General features: G+C 45.2%; 2 protein-coding genes across 2 annotated transcripts in view; both read left to right on the forward strand.

Moving 5' to 3' along the window:
• The window catches only part of LOC123233418 (ankyrin-1-like), a 139,489-nt gene extending 137,714 nt beyond the window's left edge, over positions 1–1,775 (forward strand). Inside the window, exon 28 of the mRNA XM_044659533.1 lies at positions 1,537–1,775. Coding sequence (XP_044515468.1) covers positions 1,537–1,775 — 239 coding nt within the window. The remainder of the gene's footprint in view (positions 1–1,536) is intronic.
• LOC123236983 (ankyrin-1-like) lies at positions 1,675–19,367 on the forward strand. The gene is made up of 5 exons (XM_044663549.1): positions 1,675–2,072; positions 4,706–4,789; positions 7,536–7,601; positions 8,061–8,199; positions 19,097–19,367. Exons 1-4 carry the CDS (start codon positions 1,854–1,856, stop codon positions 8,160–8,162), a joined length of 471 nt encoding a protein of 156 aa, XP_044519484.1. The 5' UTR covers positions 1,675–1,853; the 3' UTR covers positions 8,163–8,199; positions 19,097–19,367.
• Positions 19,368–22,517: the final 3,150 nt, after the last annotated feature.

Genomic DNA, 22,517 nt, shown 5'->3' on the forward strand with positions numbered 1-22,517 from the left:
AGAAGAAGAAGAAGAAGAAGAAGAAGAAGAAGAAGAAGAAGAAGAAGAAGAAGAAGAAGAAGAAGAAGAAGAAGAAGAAGAATTATTCTAATGAGGAATAGGAAGCAAGGTGTCTCAATGGATTGAGAGCCAGTCCTAGACACAGGAGCTCCTGGGTTCAAAACTACCTCAGATGCTTCCTAGCTGTATGACCCTAGGCAAATCATTTAACCCCAGTTGCCTAGCTCTTACCACCTAGAGCCATCCTAAGATAGAAGGTAAGGTTTTTTAAAAAATCTACTGGGAAGAAACACTTGTGCAGATAATATCCAGCATGTATGTAGCTCTTTAAAGTTTGGGAAGCCCTTTATGAACATTGTCTCATTTGATCCTCACAAAACCCCTAGGAGATCTGGAGGAGGAAGGAGGAGGAGGAGGAGAATCATCATTTATATAGTGACTATTTCTGTGCTAAGCACTTCACAAATATTATCCAATTTAGACTTCACAATAGCCCTGGCAGGTAACATCCCCCTTTTATAAATGAGGAAACAGAGGCAGGAGGGGTTAAGTGTCTTTCCTAGAATCACACAGCTGCTGGGTGTCTGGATTTGAACATGGGACTTCCAGACACCAGATCCAGCATTTATGTCCAATACACTACTCACCTGCCTCTCAAAGTAACTGGGAGGTGAAGAGAAGCTTCCAAGTAGAAGAATCAGGACGGGCTTCATGGAGGAGAGGAAACTCAAGCAAGGCCTTCAATGACACTCAGGTTTCAAGAGGCAAAGGAGAGGAGCGAGAGGCTGCCAGGCAGGGCAAAGACAGAGAAAACACTCATTTCCCAACAGATTGTTAGTTCCTTGAGGGCAGTGACTGGCTTTTGCCTCTTTTTGTATCCCAGACACTTAACACAGTGCCTGGCACATAGGAAGCGCTTAGTAAATGTTTGTTGACTGAGTTGACTGGAACACAGAGGTTTTGGAGAATCGAGGGGAAATGTGGAAGGAGAGGTGGGAGAAAGAGGCATCATTTAAATAAATTAAGTATGACTGTGATGTACAAGTGGAAGGGTGTGGGACAAAGCCTCTCCGGCTCTAGGATGGGGAGAATCAGCCTGTCTCTTCCAGTTGTGGCTGCTCTAAGCCCCCCTTCCCCCCCCCCCCCATGTTTGCCCCATGCCACATCACGGGCTTCCTCAGGTCTTTTCCCACTGTTCAGGAGCTGCTCCAAGAAGCCCTCTGCCGGACTGGTCAGTGGATGAGCTCCTCATCCCCCCCAGGCTCCAGGGCGGTAGCTTTAAAGTCACAGATACATGTCCTGACCTGATTTTCTCTTGAGCCCCTGAATTTTCCCATCAATGAAGAGTCCCAGGAGGCAGGCCCTCTCTTTGGCAGGAGGTGCCCTGGCGCCCATCCAGCCCAAAGAAAGACGCCCACAAGAAAAGCAGTAGAGGGAGACCCTCATCCGAAGGAGCTCGGAGAAGAGGGAAGGTGGAGGAGTCAAGGGTGCCATTTTCCTGGACATAAGTGACTTTGACATGAATGTCCGGCTCAGAGGACAGCCGCACCTGCCTGCTTCCTTCTTGCCCGGCTGAACTGCCCCGGCCAGCTGGTATGCAGGGGCTAGAATTACAGGGCCCTGACGTCACCCTCGGCCCCGCCTGGGGTGGCTCTGTCGGAGGGCAGATGTACAGAGCCGGGGTTGCCTGGGCTCTGGGGCTCCTCCCTTCCTCTCACCCCGAAGGAGAACTAGATGAAGCCCCTCGGGAGCTCGTGAACCCTGGGGGAGAATGAGCGGGCAGACGCCCTCCGAAGCCGGGCCTCTGGCGCCACTCAGTACCCACGAGTCCGGTCGCTGAAGAGGCAGCGAGGATGTGGACCTTTGTCACCCAGCTCCTGGTCACGCTGGTGCTGCTTAGCTTTTTCCTGGTCAGCTGTCAGAATGTCATGCACATCGTCCGGGGCTCCCTGTACTATGTGCTGAAGCATTTGCATCAGGAGCTGGACAAAGAGCTGGGGGAGGACGAGGGTCTGAGTGACGACGAGGAGGCCGTTTCCACCAGGGTGGTGCGGCGTCGGGTCATCGTGAAGGTAAAGGCGAGGAGGAGGGCGTGGGAGAGCCTCGGGGGAAGAGGAAAGGGACACTGAAAGGCTCCAGACCCTTCCGCAGAGAAGCGCAGATGGCAGAAGAGGGAGAAGAGGGAAGAGAGCCAAGCAGCCCTCTCCGGGGCTCCGAGGCCCCGTGAGGAAGCGGCTGTGTGTCTAGGCTACAAGTCAGAGTGACCCCAAGCCTGGGACTGGAAGTGGCACCAGATTAGAGGCGGGATGTCTGGGTTCTGGTCCCCGGCGCGTCACGGATTGGCCCCGTGGGGCAAATCGCTCCACCTGGGAGTTTCGTACATGATTAGAATGCTGAGTTCCTTGACTGCCGAGAGGATTCATTTTGTGTTTTACTTTCTGCCCCCAGCCCAGTACCGTGTGCTTCCTACTTTTCTGGGAGGGGAGCAGACCGATAACTTGTTTAAGGAACTCCTCTACCAGCGAGGTGCCTTCTCCAAAACTTAACCAAGACTTGCCTAGGGGTTTTTATATGGTTCAGTTGTTTCAATCACAACCAACTCTTCATGACCCTATTTGGGGTTTTCTTGGCAAAGACGCTGGAGTGGTTTGCCATCTTCTCTGTCTCATTTTACAGATGAGGAAACTGAGGCAAACAGGGTTAAGTGACTGGCTCAGAGTCACATAAGTAGTAAATTGTCCCTATTTGAGGTTTTCTTGGCAAAGATACTGCAGTGATTTGCCATCTCTTTCTCTGCCTCATTTTACAGATGAGGAAACGGAGGTGAATGGGGTTAAGTGACTTGTCCAAGGTCACATAACTAGCAAATTATCCCTACTTGAGGTGTTTTTGGAAAAGATACTGGAGTGAGCGGTTTGCCATTTCCTTCTCTAGCTCATTTTACAGATCGGGAAACTGAGGCAAACAGCATTAAGTGACATGTTCAAGGTCATATAACTAGTAAATTGACCCTATTTGAGGTTTTCTTGGCAAAGACACTGGAGTGGATTGCCATCTCCTTCTCTAGCTCATTTTACAGGTGAGGAAATGGAGACAAACAGGGTTTAAGTGACTCTCCCAAGGTCACACAGAGTAGGAAGTGTCTAAGGCTGGATTTGAACTCAGCTCTTCCAGATTCCAGGTCTGGCACTCTATCCAATGTGCCGCCTAGCTACCTAGGGATACTAAGAGGTAAAAAGACTAGGCCAGTATGTGTCTGAAGCAGGACTAGAACCCAAGTCTTTTTGATACCTACATTTACCCCATGTTATCTCTTACCTTGCAGATACTTAATCAATGTTTATTGGGTTGGTTGAAGGTAACCTAACTCACCTAGCCGATTCCATTACCATTTTTTAAGTATAGAAACTACTTCCTGAGTTCTGAATTCTTTACTTTATAAAATTAGAATAAGGACATCTCTTCTGCCTTCTTCTCGGGGCTGTCATAAGGTTCAGATGAGATAACAGATATGAAAGTACTTTGTAAAGCTGTAATATTAACCTCTTTTTCTGTCATAGACCCCTTTGGCCCCCTTCTCCAAATCCTATTTTTAAATGCCTGAGATAAAATTCCCAGTCATACAAAAGAAATTAATTCTATTGAAATATAATTATCTTTTTTTTTAACCCTTACCTTCCATATTAGAATCAATACTGTGTGTTAGTTCCAAGGCAGAAGAGGGTAAGGGCTAGGCAATGGGGGTTAAGTGACTTGCCCAGGGTCACACAGCCAGGAAGTATCTGAGGTCAGATTTGAACCCAGGACCTCCCATCTCTCGGCCTGGCTTTCAATCCACTGAGCTATCCAGCTGCCCCTTCCATTTTCTTTTCTTTAAAAAAAAAAAAATAGGTTTAGAGACCCCAAGTTAAGAACCTCTCCTTTAGAATGTGTGTGATTGAGTCAGTGCAGGTATCCCTCCTCCAGATCCAGATATCACCTCCTCCTCCTCCACACCTTAGAGAAAATCTCCATGAGGTGATATGGCCAAAAATATTCATGACTGGATGCCCAACATTCTGGTGATGAGGCTGTTGACACCAACGTAGACAGTCCTCAGGCAGCCGACACACAGTTCCCATTATCAGGCCTATTACTCAAAATTTTTTCAGGGTTTGGGGCAGATAGGTGGCTCAGTGAATAGAGAATCAGACTTGGAGGTGGGAGGTCCTGGGTTCAAATCTGACCTCAGGCACCTCCAATCTCGTGACCCTGGGTAAATCACTCAATTCCCAATGCCTAGCCCTTACTCCTCTCCTGCCTTGGAACCAGTACTTGGTATTGATTCTAAGACAGAAGTTAAAATTAAAAAAAAAAAATACCTCTTTTCAGGCTGGTCAGATCTGTCACAGCTTCCCTTCTTTTGGTATGACCTTCAGGAATTTGGCTCAGAATTAGCTCTATACCAGGATGATTTGTGGAATGTCAAACACATTATATACTCTGCAAATAAATGGTCTTGGCAGACGTGCCCAGTGCTCCCTCCTGCCTCAGACCTCACGGTTCTGCTCCATGTGGACCCAGGGGTGTCGATGACCCATCATACTCTTGTGTTCTTATTTTCCTTCTGTGGTTAATGCTGCTGCTCTTCCACTTTCTCCCCCATCTCCCTGGCTCCTACCTTCCCACCTTATTCATCCTGACATTTCCTCTTCTCTTACTCTAGGGGAATGAGCTTCAGGACATCCCAGGGGAACACGTGACTGAAGAACAATTCACTGATGAGCAAGGCAACATTGTCACTAAGAAGGTGAGAGCCCCGCTGGGTGGGGAAGGGTCCTATGGACCAGGAACAGCAGGGATTCCAGTTGATTCCTTGAGGGCTTGAGGGAGCTTTTCCCTTGAGAGGCCATAGGAAATGGAGAATTCTCCTTGTCCTCTGGACACAGTGACTGTCTTTTCCAAACCAAAATTGGGATATGTGGTGTCAAAAAGGAAATTCCCTTTGACGACCCGTTTTCTTTTCTTGAAATCAAAACTGAGCCAGAAAGACATCTCAGGCATACAGGCACATTAGGAGGAGGGACAAGACCTGTGATCTTATCATTCTCCTAGACACAAGGATGAGGAAGCACTGCTAACATAGGCACCTTCCCTGCATCTTACAGAATGAATCTTCTTGACCTCTAGAGGTCTCTCTCTCCAATGCAGTGTTCGCTTCCTATTGTGGATAAAATTAACATCCAATAATGTGCTTCGTTACACGGTCTGTATATAGTTTGGGTTCGATCTCTCTTCCACATGAATTGAGTGGTGAACAGTCCCTGTGTTCTCTAGCTCTCTAGTTAAATATTAATAAATCTTTATAAATATTATGCTTTGGAGATATTGAATATTAATTTTAAAATCTCACTATGGTTATCATTTTTTAGTTGTTCCATTGTTTTTTGGTCACGTTTGAGTCTTCGTGACCCCATTTGGTGTTTTCTTGGAAATGATAGTAGAGTGGTTTTCCATTTTCTTCTCTAGTTCATTTTACAGATGAGGAAACCAAGGCAAACAGGGTTACATGACTTGCCCAGGGTCACCCAGCTAGTAAATGACTGAGGCTAGATTTAAACTCATGAAGATAAGTCTATCAGCAGCTAGGTGGCTCAATGGATAGAGCTCCAGCCCTGGAGATGGGAGGTCCTGGATCCAATCTTGACTCTGACTCTTCGTAGCTATGTGACCCTGGGTAAGTCACTTAACCCCCATTTCCTAGCCCTTCCTGCTCTTCTGCTTTGGAATCAATGTTTAGTATCAATTCTAAGGCAGAAAGTTTTTGGGGTTTTTTTTGTATTTAATTAAAAAACAAAAAGATGTCCATGTCCTGAATTCTATTCACTATATCACATTGCTGCCCCTTATCCCTGGCTAAACCTCTTGGCAGCATTTCATAGGTTACACAGAATTTAATCTAACCCCATCCTTTTATAGATAAGAAATCAGGCCCAGAAGAGTTAGATGACTTATCTATATCGAGGAGCAGAACCAGGATCCAAGCCCTAGTCTTCTAGTTAACCATAAGGACCAAATAATAATAATGAACATCCATCCAGTGTTTTCTCTGTGACCAAAGTTTTCTTGAAAGATTTTTTTTCTCTCTAATATTTTATTAGACAATAGAGTTCACAGGTTATATAGTTAGGAGACAACCAAGTATAATACCTGCTTTGACCTGAACTATTCCTTGTAAAAGCTTAAATAAAGAGTTGGAAGGGACCTCAAAGACCTTTTAGTACTACCCCATCATTTTACAAGTCATCTTAAAACCAATACCGTGTATTGATTCTAAGGCAGAAGAGCAGTAAGGGCTAGACAATGGGGGTTAAATACTTTGCCCAGGGTCACACAGCTAGAAAGTGTCTGAGATAAGATTTGAACCCAGGACCTCCTGTCTCTAGGCCTGGCTCTCAATCTACCATTCTCTTCCCCAGCAAATGCCCCCATATTCCTCTGAGATCTCCTCATATCAGTTTGAATACAAAGAGATCAGGACAAGATGGGGAAATGGAGGGTGAAGGCAAGAGACTAAGAAGGGGTCCTTTGTGGAACAGGAGAAATGTCCTAAGCAGAAGTGAACATGGTATTGTGCAGGGTGGGCTTTCTTGAACCCAGAGGAGTTGGACAAAGGGGAAACACCATTGCAACAAGGAAAATAGCACGGTGGAATTCCTGCAAGATATAGGGTCAAGCCTCACCCAGAACTCTGGGTGAGGGGACAGTTTGAAAGCAGTTGGACAGTTGGTTCCTGGGGGTTGAGGTAAGCAGATCTCTCTCTGCTTGCTGTTCCCGGTTTGGGGATTGCTTTGGAGGCCATCTGTGGCAATAGCCATTTTGGTTCTTCTTTGCAGTTTGCCTGTTTAGCTGAACTAGACCTTTCTAGCAACAGCAGAATTGTTATTTAGTTATTTAGATATTTGAAGTGATATTTATAAGCTTTGAGGACCAGCTAGATATAAAGTCTGCCACTCCCAGGAGAGGGGTGGGGCTGTTTCTATCTAACAGTTCTGGGCTTCCCAGATCTTATCCTAATCCCTGAAAAACCTCTCTTCCTTTCCCTTCCTCTTTTATCAGTAAAACCTTCACCTTTTGGGAGCAGTGTCTGTTTATTATTCTGGGAATACTTACATCCAACTTCAGCTAAGTTTCCTTCAGCTGTCCGGCCCATTCGAGTTAGATTTGTCTGTCCCTGATAACTACAAGACATCAAGCTTCTCCTATTGTCCCTCAGTCAAACCTATGGGGAATATAAGTTGAGAAAGTGAACATCATTAGAGATTTGCCTTGCTGAGTCTTGCCAGAGGACATTAGTTCTGCCTCCATTTCTAATTGATTTCCAACTGCTTGGTGGGAGGGGTGAGAGTAAGGAGTACCTACCCCTCCCTACTCACTCTAAGAGCTTGTGTGTGTGGGAGGAGTGAGTCCTGCAGGTTTCTAGTTTCAGGCCATCTCTTCAGCTTCCCAAACATCTTTGTTAAGATCAACATAACACCATCTTGTCTCTTTTACAGATCATTCGCAAAGTGGTTCGGCAGATAGACTCATCAGGGGACAGGGCCATGCAGGAGCTGGACGAGGTGAATACTGAGGGGTCTCTGCAGGAGCCCAGTGAGCTGGAAGCAGATATTGCTGATTTTATGAAACATGCCAAGGTATGAGCGGTCTCTGGCTTCCTGGAGGCTCCTCTCACCCTGGGGTCCTCAGGAAGACCTCAGGTGCTCTGCAGAGAGGATGGCTGATCTCCACCTCTTTTTTCCCCAGTCGGGGCTCTGTTATTTCTGGCTGTCTCTCATCTCTTCCAACTCTGCTTGGGATTCCATCTATCCTGTCTCCCACCCTCCGTGGATTCTGCTCCTTTGAGGCACCTCAGGAAGGGGAGAGAGCCAAGTGGCCCTTGTTTTTTCCCTGAGAGCCTCGTTTTCTAACCACCTGCCTTGCTGATTGCTTTTCCCTTCTTCTGTCCTGATTGTCTGTCTGTGTTTCTCTTTCCATGTGATCTTCTCTGCCTTCCTGCCTCTATGGCATGCTCTCCCTAGGCGGAGGTGAGAGGGAGTAATACCCTGCAGTCGGAGCTGATCGAGGGGAGGAAGGGGGCTCAGATAGTGAAGCGAGCGAGCCTGAAAAGGGGGAAACAGTGATCTCCTGGCCCCTCCCTGTCCAACGGCCTCTTTGGAGGTAATTTTACCTTTCTTCAAATTACCTAAATTCTGTGTGTACTGCTGCAAGGAAGAGCCCATGCTCAAAGCTAGGACTACAGAGATGAAAAAACAGCCCTCTCAGGGTAATACAACATTAGACACAGACAAATGTGGTACAAGGGCAAAGGCAAGATCAAGACAAAATACTCTAGGAAAATAGGAGGAAGGAGAAGACACTTCTGGCTGGGAGTAACCAGGGATAACTTTTTGGAGGAAGCGGTACCTGAATAGATCCTAGAAGGAAGAGAATCATTTCAAAAGGAAAGGGTAAGGACAAGGGACATTTCCAAGCAATGCAGGACAGACTGCATGGTGATCCAGATGTGAAGAGCCATTTCCTTCTCCAACTCCTTTTCCAGATGAATAAACTGAGGCAAACAGTAACTTGCACAAGGTCCCACAGCTAGTGTCTGAACCCAGATTTGAACTTGAGTGTTCCTGACTCCAGAGCCAGCTCACTACACACTGCACCACAGCTAAAAAGTCAATTGGCGTAAATTTGTAAAAGCTCTTGAGTTTCATGGAAGCAACGAAGCATATTTTTAATCCTGTAAGCAATATAAAAGCACAGAAGGGGTTTTTGAGATAGTGACATAATAATAACACTAATCTACTACTTTATGATTTGTTAATAAAAGGATCAGTTCACCAAATGACCCCAAATTTTTCTTGGCCCTTCAAAAGTATTCTTAAATTCCAGTTTTTAAATGTTTGTTGATAATAATAACAACTTACATTTTGTAGCACTTTATTATTATTTATTATTAATAATTATTATGATAGTGATTTACATTACTTTACTGTTAATATTAATAATCATACAGATCATAACTCATATTTATAACATTATGATCATAATAACTTCAATTTTATATCACTTTGTTATTTATCATTATCATGATAATAACTCACTTTATCGCATTTTTATTATTATAATTTGTGATAATCATAATAACTCACATTTAAGCACTTTAGGACTTCAAATGATGTCTCCCTTGAGTCTCACAACAGCCTCGTAAGATGGGTTTTTGTAGACGATATTATCTCCATCTTATAGATTGGGAAACAGACTCGGCAAGGTTAAGTGACCTGCCCAAGAGTCACAAAGCTGGTAAGCATCAAAGGAGGAGTTCAAACTCAGGTGTCTCCTGTGTCCAGGCCCAGTCTTCTCTTCATTATACCATGTTGTTTGTAGAGTATTTTCCTCACAACTCTATGAGCCATGCAATGCAAGTTCTCTTAGAGAGAATGTGACTTGCCCAAAGTCACACATCCTGCTTCAAATGATCACCAAGTGACTATGGGCAAGTCGCTTCAACCTTCCATTTCTTCTTTTGTAAAATGGGAACAAGCAATAGCTGTAGCACCTATATCACAAAGTTGTTGAGAGGATCAAGTGAGACAATTCCTAGAAAATAAGTTTCCATATTTATGTAAGTATCAGAGCCAAGATTCAAACTCAGAACTCCCATGCTCTTTCCTCTACTATATAAAAGTCCTTAGATCCCTCAGGCAGATTACTTTGGCCCAGAGAGGCAGGAGGCAGAGAGGAAACGGGCAAAAGGCTACTGCATTCGTCTAAGCAATGACCATGGTAGCAGCACATGTGGAAAGATAATGCCTCTGTGTGAAAGGCTCTTCCAGATTCTGTATCCTCTGCCTGGCAACCAAATCTCCCTGCTTCCCCATACATTCCCCTTCAGCAACACCTCGTACAGCCAGTATAACATCCTGGAAAGAAGAGGGGGTCACGAGACCTGTATCATAGCCCCAATTTTGCACAAACTGTGCAAACCTTAAAAAACTCCTTGTGCCTTAGTTTCTTCATCTGTAAAATAGCAATAATAGCACACACCCTGCCTATCTTTCAGGACTATTATGAGAACCTAAAGAAAGTAGCAGATATGAAAGTCTTTTAGGAAACTGAAAACCTTAAATAGAAGTAAAGAAGGATTACTATGGGAAATAATAATGCTTAAGGGGATGGATCGGTGGAAGGCAAAGGGATAGCAATAGTAACATCGCTAAGTTGCCAAGAGGAGCCCCAGGTGTTTGAATCCTGAAATGTAGCTTTCAAAGAAGGAAATTCTGGAAGGGGAAAAGCTCCAGGTATAAAGTCAGTAGACAAGGTGGTCCTTATTGATTGAGGGGGTTAAAAATTGGGCAAGATGACTTTGGAAGCCACTTCCAACTCTTAAGTTTCTGTGATTCTGGGTCCCAGATGCAAATCTCCACCTTGTAACAGGCTGCTTTTGTAAGACTTTGATCAATTGTAGAATAAGGGAGTTTTCTTCATCTTTTCGAGCCTCTATCTTTGCATCTATGAGTCTAGGATAGTGATGGTGAACCTTTTAGAGATGGAGTGCTGGGCTCCATGCCCCAGACTAAGTGCCATGCCCCACTCCCTCCACCTCAGCCCTGCTCCCCACCTTACTCCAGACAGGGGAGGAAGGAAGCACTTCCATTTGGCTGCTGGGCAGAGGGACTAGTGAAGTGAGGTATGTCCTCAGGCACATGGAGAGGGGGAAAGGAGCAGCTCTGCCCAGAGTCCCTCTGGCTTTCTAATAATGGACTCTGGCAGGTGATGGCAGGCATGCCCACAGAGAGGGCTCTATGTGCTCTTTTTGGCATATGTGCCCTTTTTGGCATATGTGCCATGGGTTTGCTATCACTGGACTACGATAATAAACCTATACTGGTTCCTCACAGGATAGTTGAGAGGAAAACACCTTGTCAACTACAAGGTATCATCTTTTTGGTTCAGACCTATTTTTTGTAGCTAAGTGGTGCAGTAGATAGGATACCTAGCATGGAACCAAGAAGACTCATATATTTTAGTTTAAATCCAGCATCAGATCCTTATTATCTGTGTTGCTTTGGGCAAACCTTCTGACCCTGGTTGCCTCAGTTTCCTCATCTATAAAATGAGCTAAAGAAGGAAGACAAACCATTCTACTATTTCTTCTAGGAAAACCCCAAATGGGATTGCAAAGAGTCAGACATGACTGAACAATAACATTTCTGGTATAGGCCAGAGGACTCACACTATAGAAATGTTCTCACTAGTGTAGATGGGGAAGAAAGAAAGGAATAAACATTTATTAAATACCTACTCTGTGCTAAATACCTACTCTGATTTTGCTACAAATATTATTTCAATTGATCCTCACAACCCTGGGAGGTAGACAGTTGCTGTTCCATTCTTATTCCCATTTTACAGCTAAGTAAACTGAGACAAACAAGGTAAAGTGACTTGTCCAGGCTCATACAGCTAGAGAACTAGATTATAACATAGTCTCAGAGAGTTGCCTAGAGCAAGGTGACACAGTCAGAATGTATAATAATACCTAGCATTTATATCGCTTTTTAAGGTTTTCAAAGGCATTTTATAAATATTATATCCATTTGGTTTTCACAACAGCCTTGGTAGGAAGGTATTATTATTCCCACTTTACAGATGAGGAAACTGAGACAGAGAGAGGTATAAATGACTTGTCCAGAGTCACACAAATAGTTAAGTGTCTGAGGCTGGGTTTGAACTCAGAGCTTCTTGACTCCAAGCCTAATGCTGTATCCACTGAAGCCACCCAGCTACCTTGAACTCAAGCCTTACCGACTCAGGAGATTAGTTCTCTATGTACTACATCATATTGTCTCTGACAGTTTTGTATCTAGATTATTACCATCAAGGAGGAAAGGCTCAAATAAATTCTTGATTTATAAGGGCACTAGAACCCCAGGAGTGGCTCACTTGGTGGGGTTTAAGAGTTGAACAACCTTTACCCAACAGACCAAGAAAATCGCTTTTGTACCAAGGCTCAGGACAGACCTTCCTGGTTTCCCTTGAAATGTTTGTAGGAAGTAAGGGGAGAGGTGAGCATCAGTGCCAACCTGGAGCCTTTGAATTCATTCTGCAGTGAGTACAGAAAAATTATGAGCTTGAGGGCAGAGAGGTGGTTCAATGGATTGAGATCCAGGTCTAGAGATAGGAGGTCCTGGGTTCAAGTCTAGCCTCAGGCACTTTCTAGCTGGGTGACCCTGGGCAAGTCATTTAACTCCCCTCACCTAACCCTTGCTTTTTCTTTGTTGCACTGATCTTCTGTTATTGATTCTAAGGTGGAAGGTAAGGGTTTAAAAACAAAGTTATGAGGTTGTGCAGCTGGAGGCTGGCAGGCTCCTGTTCCCACCCCCCTCTTCCTCTCCACCCCCATGGGATAAAGCATTGTAGACACTGAAAGTTGCCAAAATGCTGACTGGGCTCTTCTTGTCAAGCCCAAACACTTAAGGAGAAAAATGACTGGTGGATCCAGTTTATAGGCTAAATTTAGAGCCCTGGCAAGTCAGCAGCTTAAGCAGGTCACAGAGTTAACCCCAGCCTTGCCACAGGAGCTGGCATCAGGAAGCCGGGTTAGCATATGGTCCCTTCTTGATTAACTGAGCTCCCAGGCTGGACCAGCAGATGCCTCTGAGCCTGGCAAGCATCACTGGAATCAGTCTCACTTTCTTTGCAACCTGAGTACATTTCCATTGCTGTTGGGCCTTATGCTCCACCAACATCCAGCTTGATTCCCTGGGCACCCCTGTGGCAGCTGGCAAGCAGGGGAAGAAGCAGCCCAGCTCCGTATGTTGGGTATTGGGGAAAATCTGCAGAGTAGATAAACCACATGCATCTCAGTGAGAACCAGAGTGACGTTTAAGGGAAGAGGGTGGGGGGCTTATTCTACTAAGGAGGGAGAAGACCAGGGCTCAGATTCCGGGGCTGGCACTTAATTACCCGTGTGGGACTGTGAAGACCAAGTAATTTACCTTGGAGTAGAATTTTCCTCTCTCAGAAATAATCCTATGTCCCACGTCCCTCGTGGGGCAGCTATGAGGCAAATGTTCTGTCAACCATAAAGCATTTCATCAGTCAGTGTGTTTTTCTTCAGACAGGGATAGTAGGTAGATTTCTGAACCTAGAATCAAGAAAAACTGGATTCAAATCCAAACCCTTAAGCTGACCTCAGACACTTATTAGCTTTGTGACCATGGACAAGTCACTTAACCCAAGTTGCCAGCCTTTGCCACTCTTCTGCCTTGGAACTTAGTGTCAAGTCTAAGACAGAAGGCAAGAGTTTAAAAAAAAAAATCCACTCCCTGATACTTATTAGCTGTATAAGCATGGGCAAGACACTAACATCTCTGCTTCTGAGTTGATTTACTGAATCTCTGATTCTGTAAAATGGGGGTCCTAATACCCTTAGAACCTATCTACCTTTCCCAGGTCATGCAAGTCTTGAATAAGATAACGTATGTGAAGCACTCTGCAATTTGAAAGTGCTGTATACTTTTAAGTATCCTCATTACTATTATTACCCAGATTAGTGATGGTGAACTTTTTAGAGGGGCTGGTGAAATGAGAAATGTCCACAGGCAAGGTGAATTCTGTGCTGGGGTGATGATGGTGGGCATGCCCACAGAGAAGGCTCTGAGTGCCCCTCTGGCACACGTGCCATAGGTTCACCACTGCAGGTCCAGACCATAGGGTTACTGATCTTAGAAGGAATTCTGGGAAGAGGGTGGCTTAGATGGAGCAAATCTTAGACCATAGGGTTACTCAGCCTTGTGGTCACAGATGGGAAAGATAGAGCCGCCATGCTGCTACTTTGTAAGTGGAATTACCCATCCCCAAAAGGGCATATCCTAACCTACTCCACCAGTTGTCTCATCCCTAACATTACATTGTTTCAGGGCTCTCTTCAAAGGAGAATTTGTGTGTGTGTTTACCCACAAGCAACTTACTATGTCCGAACTTTACTATAACCTCATCCACAAAGGCTATTTCAAGGACAGAGCCCCCAGCCACCTTTACTTGGGTTGTGTCTGACTCTTCGTGATCCCATTTTGGGGTTGCTATTTCCATTTCCTGCTCACTTTACAGATGAGGAAACTAAGACAAATCAGGGTTAAGTGACTTCCCCAACTAGTATCTAAAGCCAGATTCAAACTCAGGAAGATGTGTCTTCCTGCTTCTACGCCCAGTGCTCTATCCACTGCACCACCTAGCTGCCTTAGCTGACAAAGGCAAATGAGAGACCTAAATAAGCTTATAAGTGTCCAGAGCTCAACACAAAGATTCCTACATTTTTCTATTCATCCACTCAACAAACATTAAAGACCTAATGTATACAAGATACTCTGCTAAGTTCTACTAACAGAGACCCAACAACAAAAACGAGCATTTAGAGAGCACTTAACATGGACCAGGCAATAAGCATTTACAATGATTATCCCATTTGATCCTCACAATAACCCTGAGAGGTAGGTGCTATAATGATCCCCATTTTACAGACGAAGAAACTGGGGCAAATAGAGTCTAAGTGACTTAATCAGGGTGACACATCTGATAAAGGGTTTGAAGTCAAATCTGAACTCAGGTCTTCCTGATTCCAAGCCTCTCATTTCCCCTCAAAACAAAACAATATCTGCCTTTGAGAAGCTTCCATTCTTCTAGACTGTACAACGTGTACCTAGATAAATACAAAATAGTTTATTTTTTAACCTGTTGTTTTAGGGAAAGCCCAGTGAGGAAATTCTCCCAACTGGAACTGTTTTGCAATTAATGGTCTCAGAAAGTAGCCAGAGGCACTCAGCCCTAATATCCATCAGAGGCAGGATTTGAAGCCAGATTTTCCTGACTCCAGAGTCAGCTCTGTCCACTGCACTGCCTATCAGATATAGAATATACACAAAATAAATACAAATCACCTTCTTGTTTGTTGTTTTCTCTTTTGAGTCCCTCATCCCTAAACCTCTCTCCCAGGTGTCATAGGACATGTATATAAAAGGTATTGGGGGGCAGCTGGGTGGCTCAGTGGATAGAGAGCCAGACCTGGCGTCAGGAGGACCGGAGTCATTCACATCTGGTCCCAGGCACTTTCTTGCTCTGTGATGCTGGGCAATTTATTTATCCACAATTGCCCAGCCCTCACCACTCTTCTGTCTTTGAATTGATACCAAGAGAGAAGATAAAGGTTTAGACAAAAATAAAAGGTGCTACTGTCAGTAATATACTATATACTAGCAATATACCAATACTACTAGTAACAAAAAGATGCTACTGCCTAGTATGGTTGTGTAAATCACTTAAATTCTATGGGCCCGTTTCTTCATCTGTCAAAGAAGAGGATAATTCTACCTACTGATTTTTCCTTGTAAGGCTGCCATGACGAAAGTGCTTTGCAAACCAGAAAGCTGTAGAGGATATAAACTATTCACATTATTTGAAGTAAAAAAGAGAATTTGAAATTTTTTCCCAATGTTTCTTAAACTACGAGAATTTGAAATTTTTTCCCAATGTTTCTTAAACTACGTAACTTAAAGAATGCAGAAACACTATAATATACCACAATGCAGCTTTAGCAGGGCAGCGGATGGAACCCCAGGCCTGGTATCAGAAAGACCCAAGTTCAAATCCTGCCTCAGATACTTACAAGCTGTGTGACCTTGGGCAAATCATTTAACCTGTCTGCCTCAATTTCCCCAACTGTAAAACAGGGATAATAATAGAACCTACCTCCTAGGGTTATTGTGAAGATCAAAGGAGATATTTAGGTGCTAAGTAAATGTTTCCTTCCTTCCTGCTGGTGATGAAAGAGATTCCCCCAGCCTAGGGGTTCCAAGACACCAGTCTTGAACCTCATTACCTTAAGTACTCTCTAGAGCTCCCTCCCATCTCTTCCCTGTAATAATGGACTTCAAATGGAAAAGGTCCAAGTTGTCCAACCTGAGCAAAGAACCCTAGGGGTTGCTCTTAGGAGTGTCACCCTGGGCAGCAGCTAGAATAGTAAAGGCCCATCATACCAGGTCATAATTTTGTTGCCTCTCCCCATGGCAGACTTTGGACACCAGCTGCTGGTGTGACATCTTGGCATCTTCTGCCAGCTACCATGAGAACTAAGACCCACTAGGGGTGCTCTGACATGCTTGAGAACCTGCAGCCTCAAAGCATGGTGATAAATTGCCCCAAGCTCAGCCACCAGAGAATTCATGGAGACACCTGTAAGAATGACAATAAAGGTCTCTCTAGTAGCCCATCAGGTTTTGGACGTGATCCTGGGTCCTTGAAAACTGTACCCTCAAGAGCCCAAATTCCAGCAGGTGATGAGTTATTTTAGCCAGTGCCAATCATGAAGACCCTCTACTGAATGGAGAGGAGATTCCAATTCACAATCAGAAGGCTGGCCCTCACCAATGAAAGAATGGCTCCTCAGAGTGCTGGAGGAGTGAGGGTGAAGATGATGACCCTCAGCAAGGAGAGGTGGAGGAGAAGGAGACTGGACAGTCATAGTAAGAGAGCAGCTAGGTGACACAGTGGATAGAGCACAAGGTCTGGAGTTAGGAAGACTCATCTTCCTGAGTTCATATCCAACCCCAGACACTTACTGGCTCTGTGACTGTGGGCAAGTCAATGAACCCTGTTTGCCTCAGTTTCCTTCTCTGTCAAATAAGCTGCAAAAGGAAATGGTAAATTACTTTCATATCTTTGCCAAGGAAAACCCTAAATGGGGTCATGAAGAGTCAAACAGGACTGAAATAACTGAACAACAAAATCCTAATAATGGCTCACATTTATATAGTGCTTTAATATTTGTGAAGTGCTTTCCATATATTATCCCATTTAATCTTCCCAACAACCCTGTGAATAGATGCTATTATTATTAGCTATTGTGCTATTATTAACATTATATTAGAATATGTATTATTATTACAGATGAGAAAACTATATCTGTGAGAGGTGAAGTGATTTGCTCAGGGTCACACAGCTAGAAAGTGACAGAGGGAGGATTCGAACTCAATACTTCCTGTTTCCCAAGTTCTATGTGCTCTGTTCACTCTAATACCCTAGGCCAGTGATGCCGAACCTTTTAGAAACTGAGTGCCCAAATCGTACCCTCATGCAGCAGGTGAGCCACCCCTTTACCCCAGACAGGGGAGGGAGGAAGTACTTCCATTGGGCTGTTGAGCAGAGGGGAAGATGATGTGAAAAATGTCCTCAGGTGCATGTGGAGAAGGGGAGGGGAACAGCCCCCTTTGGCACACATGCCATAGGTTTACCAACACAGAGCTAGATGATTCTGATGATTCCTTTCAGTTTTCAGTTCTATGATTCCATGATGTTGATGCCACTAATCATGACAATAAGATAATGACGGTGGTGATGGTTCTTGCTTTCACCTGAGATGCTAAAACTGTCTTCTTTGTCCCCTTTCTCATATTCTTTCCATTGACAAAGGATTTGTTATTATTCAGTCGTTTGGCTCTTCGTGAGGACATTTGGGGGTTTTCTTGGCAAAGACACTGGAGCAACTTGCCATTTCCTTCTTTAACTCATTTTACAGATGAGGGAACTGAGGCAAACAGGGTTAAGTGACTTGTCCAGGGTCACACAACTAGGAAGTGTCTGAGACCTGATTTGAACCCAAGAAGATGAGTCTGCCTCACTCCAGATCCAACACTATCCACTGCACCACCTAGCTGCCATTAGTTAAGAACATGTAGTTTTGTAGCTGTAAGGATCTACCAAGATCATCTAGTCACAGGATAATTAGTAGTCATCTAGATCACCTAAAACCCCCCCTCATTTATATGTGAAGTAAGAAGCCACGAGAGGAGGTTTTCTTCTCTCCTTCAGCTTCTGGAGCAAAAGGACATTTGCTCAAGGTCGTACAGAAAGTAAATCTTGGAGTAAGGCTATATGCACTCAGCAATTTTGACTCCAAATCCAGTGGGGTGTTGTTTTGCTTTGTTTTGTTTCTCCATCATACTCTGGGTATACTAGGCAATCTTCATAATATGAATCGATCCAGCCCCATGTGTGTATGGGAAAAGGACCCATTTATTAAGCACAAATATATGCCAAGCACTATGCTAAATTCTGGGGATACAAAAAGAGGCAAAAGCTAATCCCTGACTTCAAGAAGCTTCCAATTTAATGGGGAAGAAAACATTTATAACTATGAGAAAGTAAGCTATATACAGACTAAACAGGAACTAAGAAGCAGAGGGAAGGGATTAAAATTTAAGAGGGGTTGGGAAAGATTTCTTTTTCTTAAACCCTTCCCTTCTGTCTTAGAATTAATACTTTGTATTGGTTCCAAGGCAGAAAAGCAGTAAGGGCTAGCAATTGGAGTTAAGTGACCTGCCATGGGTCACACAACTAGGAAGTATCTAAAGCCTGATTTCAACCCAGGACCTTTGGTCTCTAGGCCTGGCTCTCTATCCACTGCGCTACTTAGCTGTCTCTGGGAAAGTGGGATTTCAACTGGGACTTAAAGGAAGTCAGGGGGTAGAGAAGATACGGTGCCTGAAGAACTGGCTGAGGCAGGATTTAAACCACTTTAAATTGGTTTTCTGAGCCTAAGGGGGGAGGATATCAGAGAAATAGTTGTTCAGTTCACTCTTTGTGACCCCATTTGGGTCTTTCATTTCTTTGCAAGGATCCAGGATCTCTGTATGTGGTGAAGATCTTCCGTTATCGCATTTAAGGCCTTGAGCTCTTGCTTCTCTCTTGCCCTTACTGCTCCTAGACCCACTCTCCTCATTCCCTGTGCAAAGGATGCTTTTAGCAAGTTTTAGCAAGACCTTGAACGCCACACAGGCTGTATTACCTCCCTTTCTACACTGGGTGACTCTTCTCTCCAGAATGTGATCTACTTCCTTCCATTTTGTCTTCCCCTAGGAGAGAGATTCAAACATCTGCAGAGGGTTGGGGTTGGGGGGAAGATGGGGATGGAATTGGTTTCCCAACCTTAGCACAAAAATCTAGAACTTGCCCCAATCATTCAAGGCCTGGCTTTGCACCTGAAGACACGTTTCCTCTCTTTTTCCTTCAGGATCACACCTCAACACCCAACCACTGAACTCCACACAATTTGCCCTGCACACTGGAGGAGAGCCCCACTCGTGGAGGGCAGCAAAGCCGGCTGTACATGTTTCTATAGGCTAACGGCATGATTTCTGTAAGAGATTTCCTTTAACTGTCCTATTCGCATGAACGACTGGCTGTAGACGCATGACCTACAGTCCTCAATCCTGTCTCTGGCAACGGACCTCTGATGGAAACCAGGATGCAAGAGCGCTGAGAGAGAGAGAGAGAGAGAGAGAGAGAGAGAGAGAGAGAGAGAGAGAGAGAGAGGACAAGGGCTCAGTTGTGGCCAGGGGTGGTGTTTTTAAAAATCATTTTGATTTTGCCCTTTTGTGGGGCAGGGTTTGTTTTTTCCCCTCCAGCCTCATCAATACGAAATCCACACGGACTTCCTGTAAAAAATTAAAATCAACCAGAAAAAAAAAAACAAACAGCATCCATGAAATCAGCATGAGCCCTCATCCCTTCGATCTCGTTTTACCTGTCCCAGCTCAGTCTTCCATTGCTAAGCATCTACCTGCGCGATCACTTCCTACTCTTGACATCTCTCTCCTTCCCCTACAGGATACCCATCAACACATGGCCTCCTCTTCACTTGCTCTATAGACATACATACATACATACATACATACATACATACATACATACAGAGATTTTTACTGTGAAGTCTGAGATTGTATAGTCATCTCCTGTGGATAAACTGTATCATTTTTTTCATGTTGCCTCTCTCTGCCAGTTTCCGTTTTTATCATCTCTCAATGGAAAACAATGATCGTTAGTGAGTTTGGGGTTAAGTGTTGGGGGCTCGAGAGGAGGGAACCCCGGGTTTGGGCCCGGGGTTCAGAGGGAGGCAGCTCCCCACCTGATAGGGCTTTCTTTCTCAGTAGGTGACCCAGACAGGTGGCTGCCCCAGGACTGCACCAGCATGTTCTATAGAGAAGAGGTTTTCTATTTCTTCAAGCACTTATCTCATAGTTTGTGTTCAAAGTGTAAACTGTACAGTAATCAGCCTTGTGTATATGAAAAATAATAATAATAATAATAAATACTATGCAAACCAATAGAAACACTTTAGGGGTATGTACAAAGCACTAAGAGCCCAGCTCCTGAGGGCTTCTTCAGGCTGCAGGCCGCCAGGGAGCCACAGCCTGTCCTCTCTGTGGAAGAGCCGTAGGTCTAGTGAATGTATCCGCAAGTTCTTAGAAGTCAGCAAAACACCAAAAGTCTCCCAGAGTAGTACTTGGTGCTCTTACTTCCGCATGCCTTGCAGGGTTAAGTAGGGAGGCGTGGAAGCAGGTACTGGGCTCTGGGCTCCAGCTAGGGGGTGCGGGTCCCAAGCGGGGCGGGGGTGGCCTCTGACCTTTGAGTGCGCGGGGAGGCCCCCCAGGCTGAGGTGGAGCGGCAGAAGAGGCAGCCAGCGTAGAGTAGGAAACTTGGGCGGCAGCCCGCAGCAGCATTAGCAGCAGCAGCGGGGGAAGACCTTGGCCAGCCCCTAGGCAGCATCCGGCTGAGCTTTGGTCTCGGACAGCCAGGAAATAGACGGGTTCCGTGCCTGGGTACCATCAGTGAAGAGCCTTAAGGGAATAACAGCCGAGCCTCCTCCAGAGGGTGAAATCAGCACAATCCCCACGCCCTCCCCGTCGTCCTTGTCGTCGTCGTCTCCCTCCCGGTAGGGCAGTGCAGGCAGCATCCAGGGCCAGGGAGGGTTTCTTTGACCTGCTCTTCTAGACGCTGAGAGCATTTTTATGTGGATGTCAAAGCATCTTCTTGCCCCTGTAGCCCTTCTGAGATTTCTATGAGATGCATCAAAACCTTCCGAGTAGCACAGTGCCCCTTCTCTCTTCGTAGCAGAGACCCCGGGGGTCCAAGACCAGCCCCAATGACCAATTATAAACATTCACTGACCTGAGAAAAGAAGGTGCTGCTGCCAGTAAGATTGATGATTCCAGGCAGCCAACATGTCTCCTTCCCCTCCTTCCCAGGCCCCCCCAACTCCACCGGCACTAGGCTCTGGCTGCCACAGCCGGCATCCCAGCACCAATGGGACTGGAACCTCCCAAGCCAGGCCGGCTTTCCCCTTGCTCAGCTTCTGACCTGACCTTGAGCCCTGCAGGCTAGATAACAATAATCATAGCAGCTCACATTTCTATAGTGTTTTGAGGTTTAGAAAGCGCTTTCCAATAGTCAAAATGAACCCAGAGTTGCTGCTTTCTGAGCTCCTTCAAGGATTCAGTGGCCAGTGGTAGTGTTTGTTTGGGGATTTTTTTTTTTAATTCTCTTTTTTTTGTTTTTGAGGAGTAAGAATGAAATGTTATTTTCAGACCTTTCCAGAGTGGTCCAAGGAAAGGCCAACTCCTCTGCCTCTTTGGCCCCTTTCAGTGTGGACTCCCTGCCCCTCGTGCCCAGCCAGCTTATTTTAGAGGACCTGGGTACCATTTATGGGGCAGTTTGGCCCCTATAGTCCCATGGCGGGGTCCCCCCCAGTGCAGTCTCAGCTAGGACTATTATAGAGTGAGGGGGTGGAAAGGAAGGGGGTACAGGAAAGATACCCTGCCTTTTTCTTGATGCAATTTTCCATTCTCCCATGTCTAATTCTTTGGTACTTTTCTTGGTAAAACACTGCCTAGCATCAAAGCAGATAGACCCAGAAGCTAACTGCCCCTTCCCCATCCCTGTGGAGTGGGAATGACATTGGCCCAAGGAGGGACTCCCAGCCACCAGCAGGTGGTATAGGGGGATGGGATGCACCCCACACACACACTGGCCTGGGCTGTGTCCGGCTCCTTCGCCTGGCCTACCCTTTCTGCTGTAAGGGACAGAGGAAAGAAAGAGAAGGGCGTTAGTCTCTAGTGATCAATTCAGAGAGGACACAAGGGGAAATGGGCTCCAGGGTTAATTGTCCCAGAGACAAATGGCACTAGCTAGCAGAGAATGTGCAGCTGTACGGCGCCCAGGAACACCTATAGTATCTCTTTTTCTGTACCATAATCTCCCTAGAATTGCTGATGCAGCTGAAACCAATAGCATCTTCATAGAATCTTGTGTGGGTTTAAAAGCACTGGTCCATGCTTTGGCATCTTATACCCCGTCTGGCATGGCTGCTTTAGCCTGTACCGGCTCCAGGCCCCCTTGAGTGACATTGCTTTGTGCTCCAATTGCTAGTAGGAGCCATAGAGGAAGAGTTTGGGGTCTCAATGTGATACCTAGAGAATGCTGCAGTCTGCGCACTAGACGCTTTTTAGAAGTTTTGAAATTAACCTTTATCTCCTCTTTCTTTTTTAAATTGTTATGAAAACAAACCTTTTTTTCTGGGCTCTCTCTTCCCACATGCTCTGTTACCTGGAGAGAGTTCTTTACCCAAGTTCCTCCCCGCCCTTTCCAAATGTATA

The sequence above is a fragment of the Gracilinanus agilis genome, chromosome 2 (assembly GCF_016433145.1).
Source record: "Gracilinanus agilis isolate LMUSP501 chromosome 2, AgileGrace, whole genome shotgun sequence".
NCBI classification, from domain to species: domain Eukaryota; kingdom Metazoa; phylum Chordata; class Mammalia; order Didelphimorphia; family Didelphidae; genus Gracilinanus; species Gracilinanus agilis.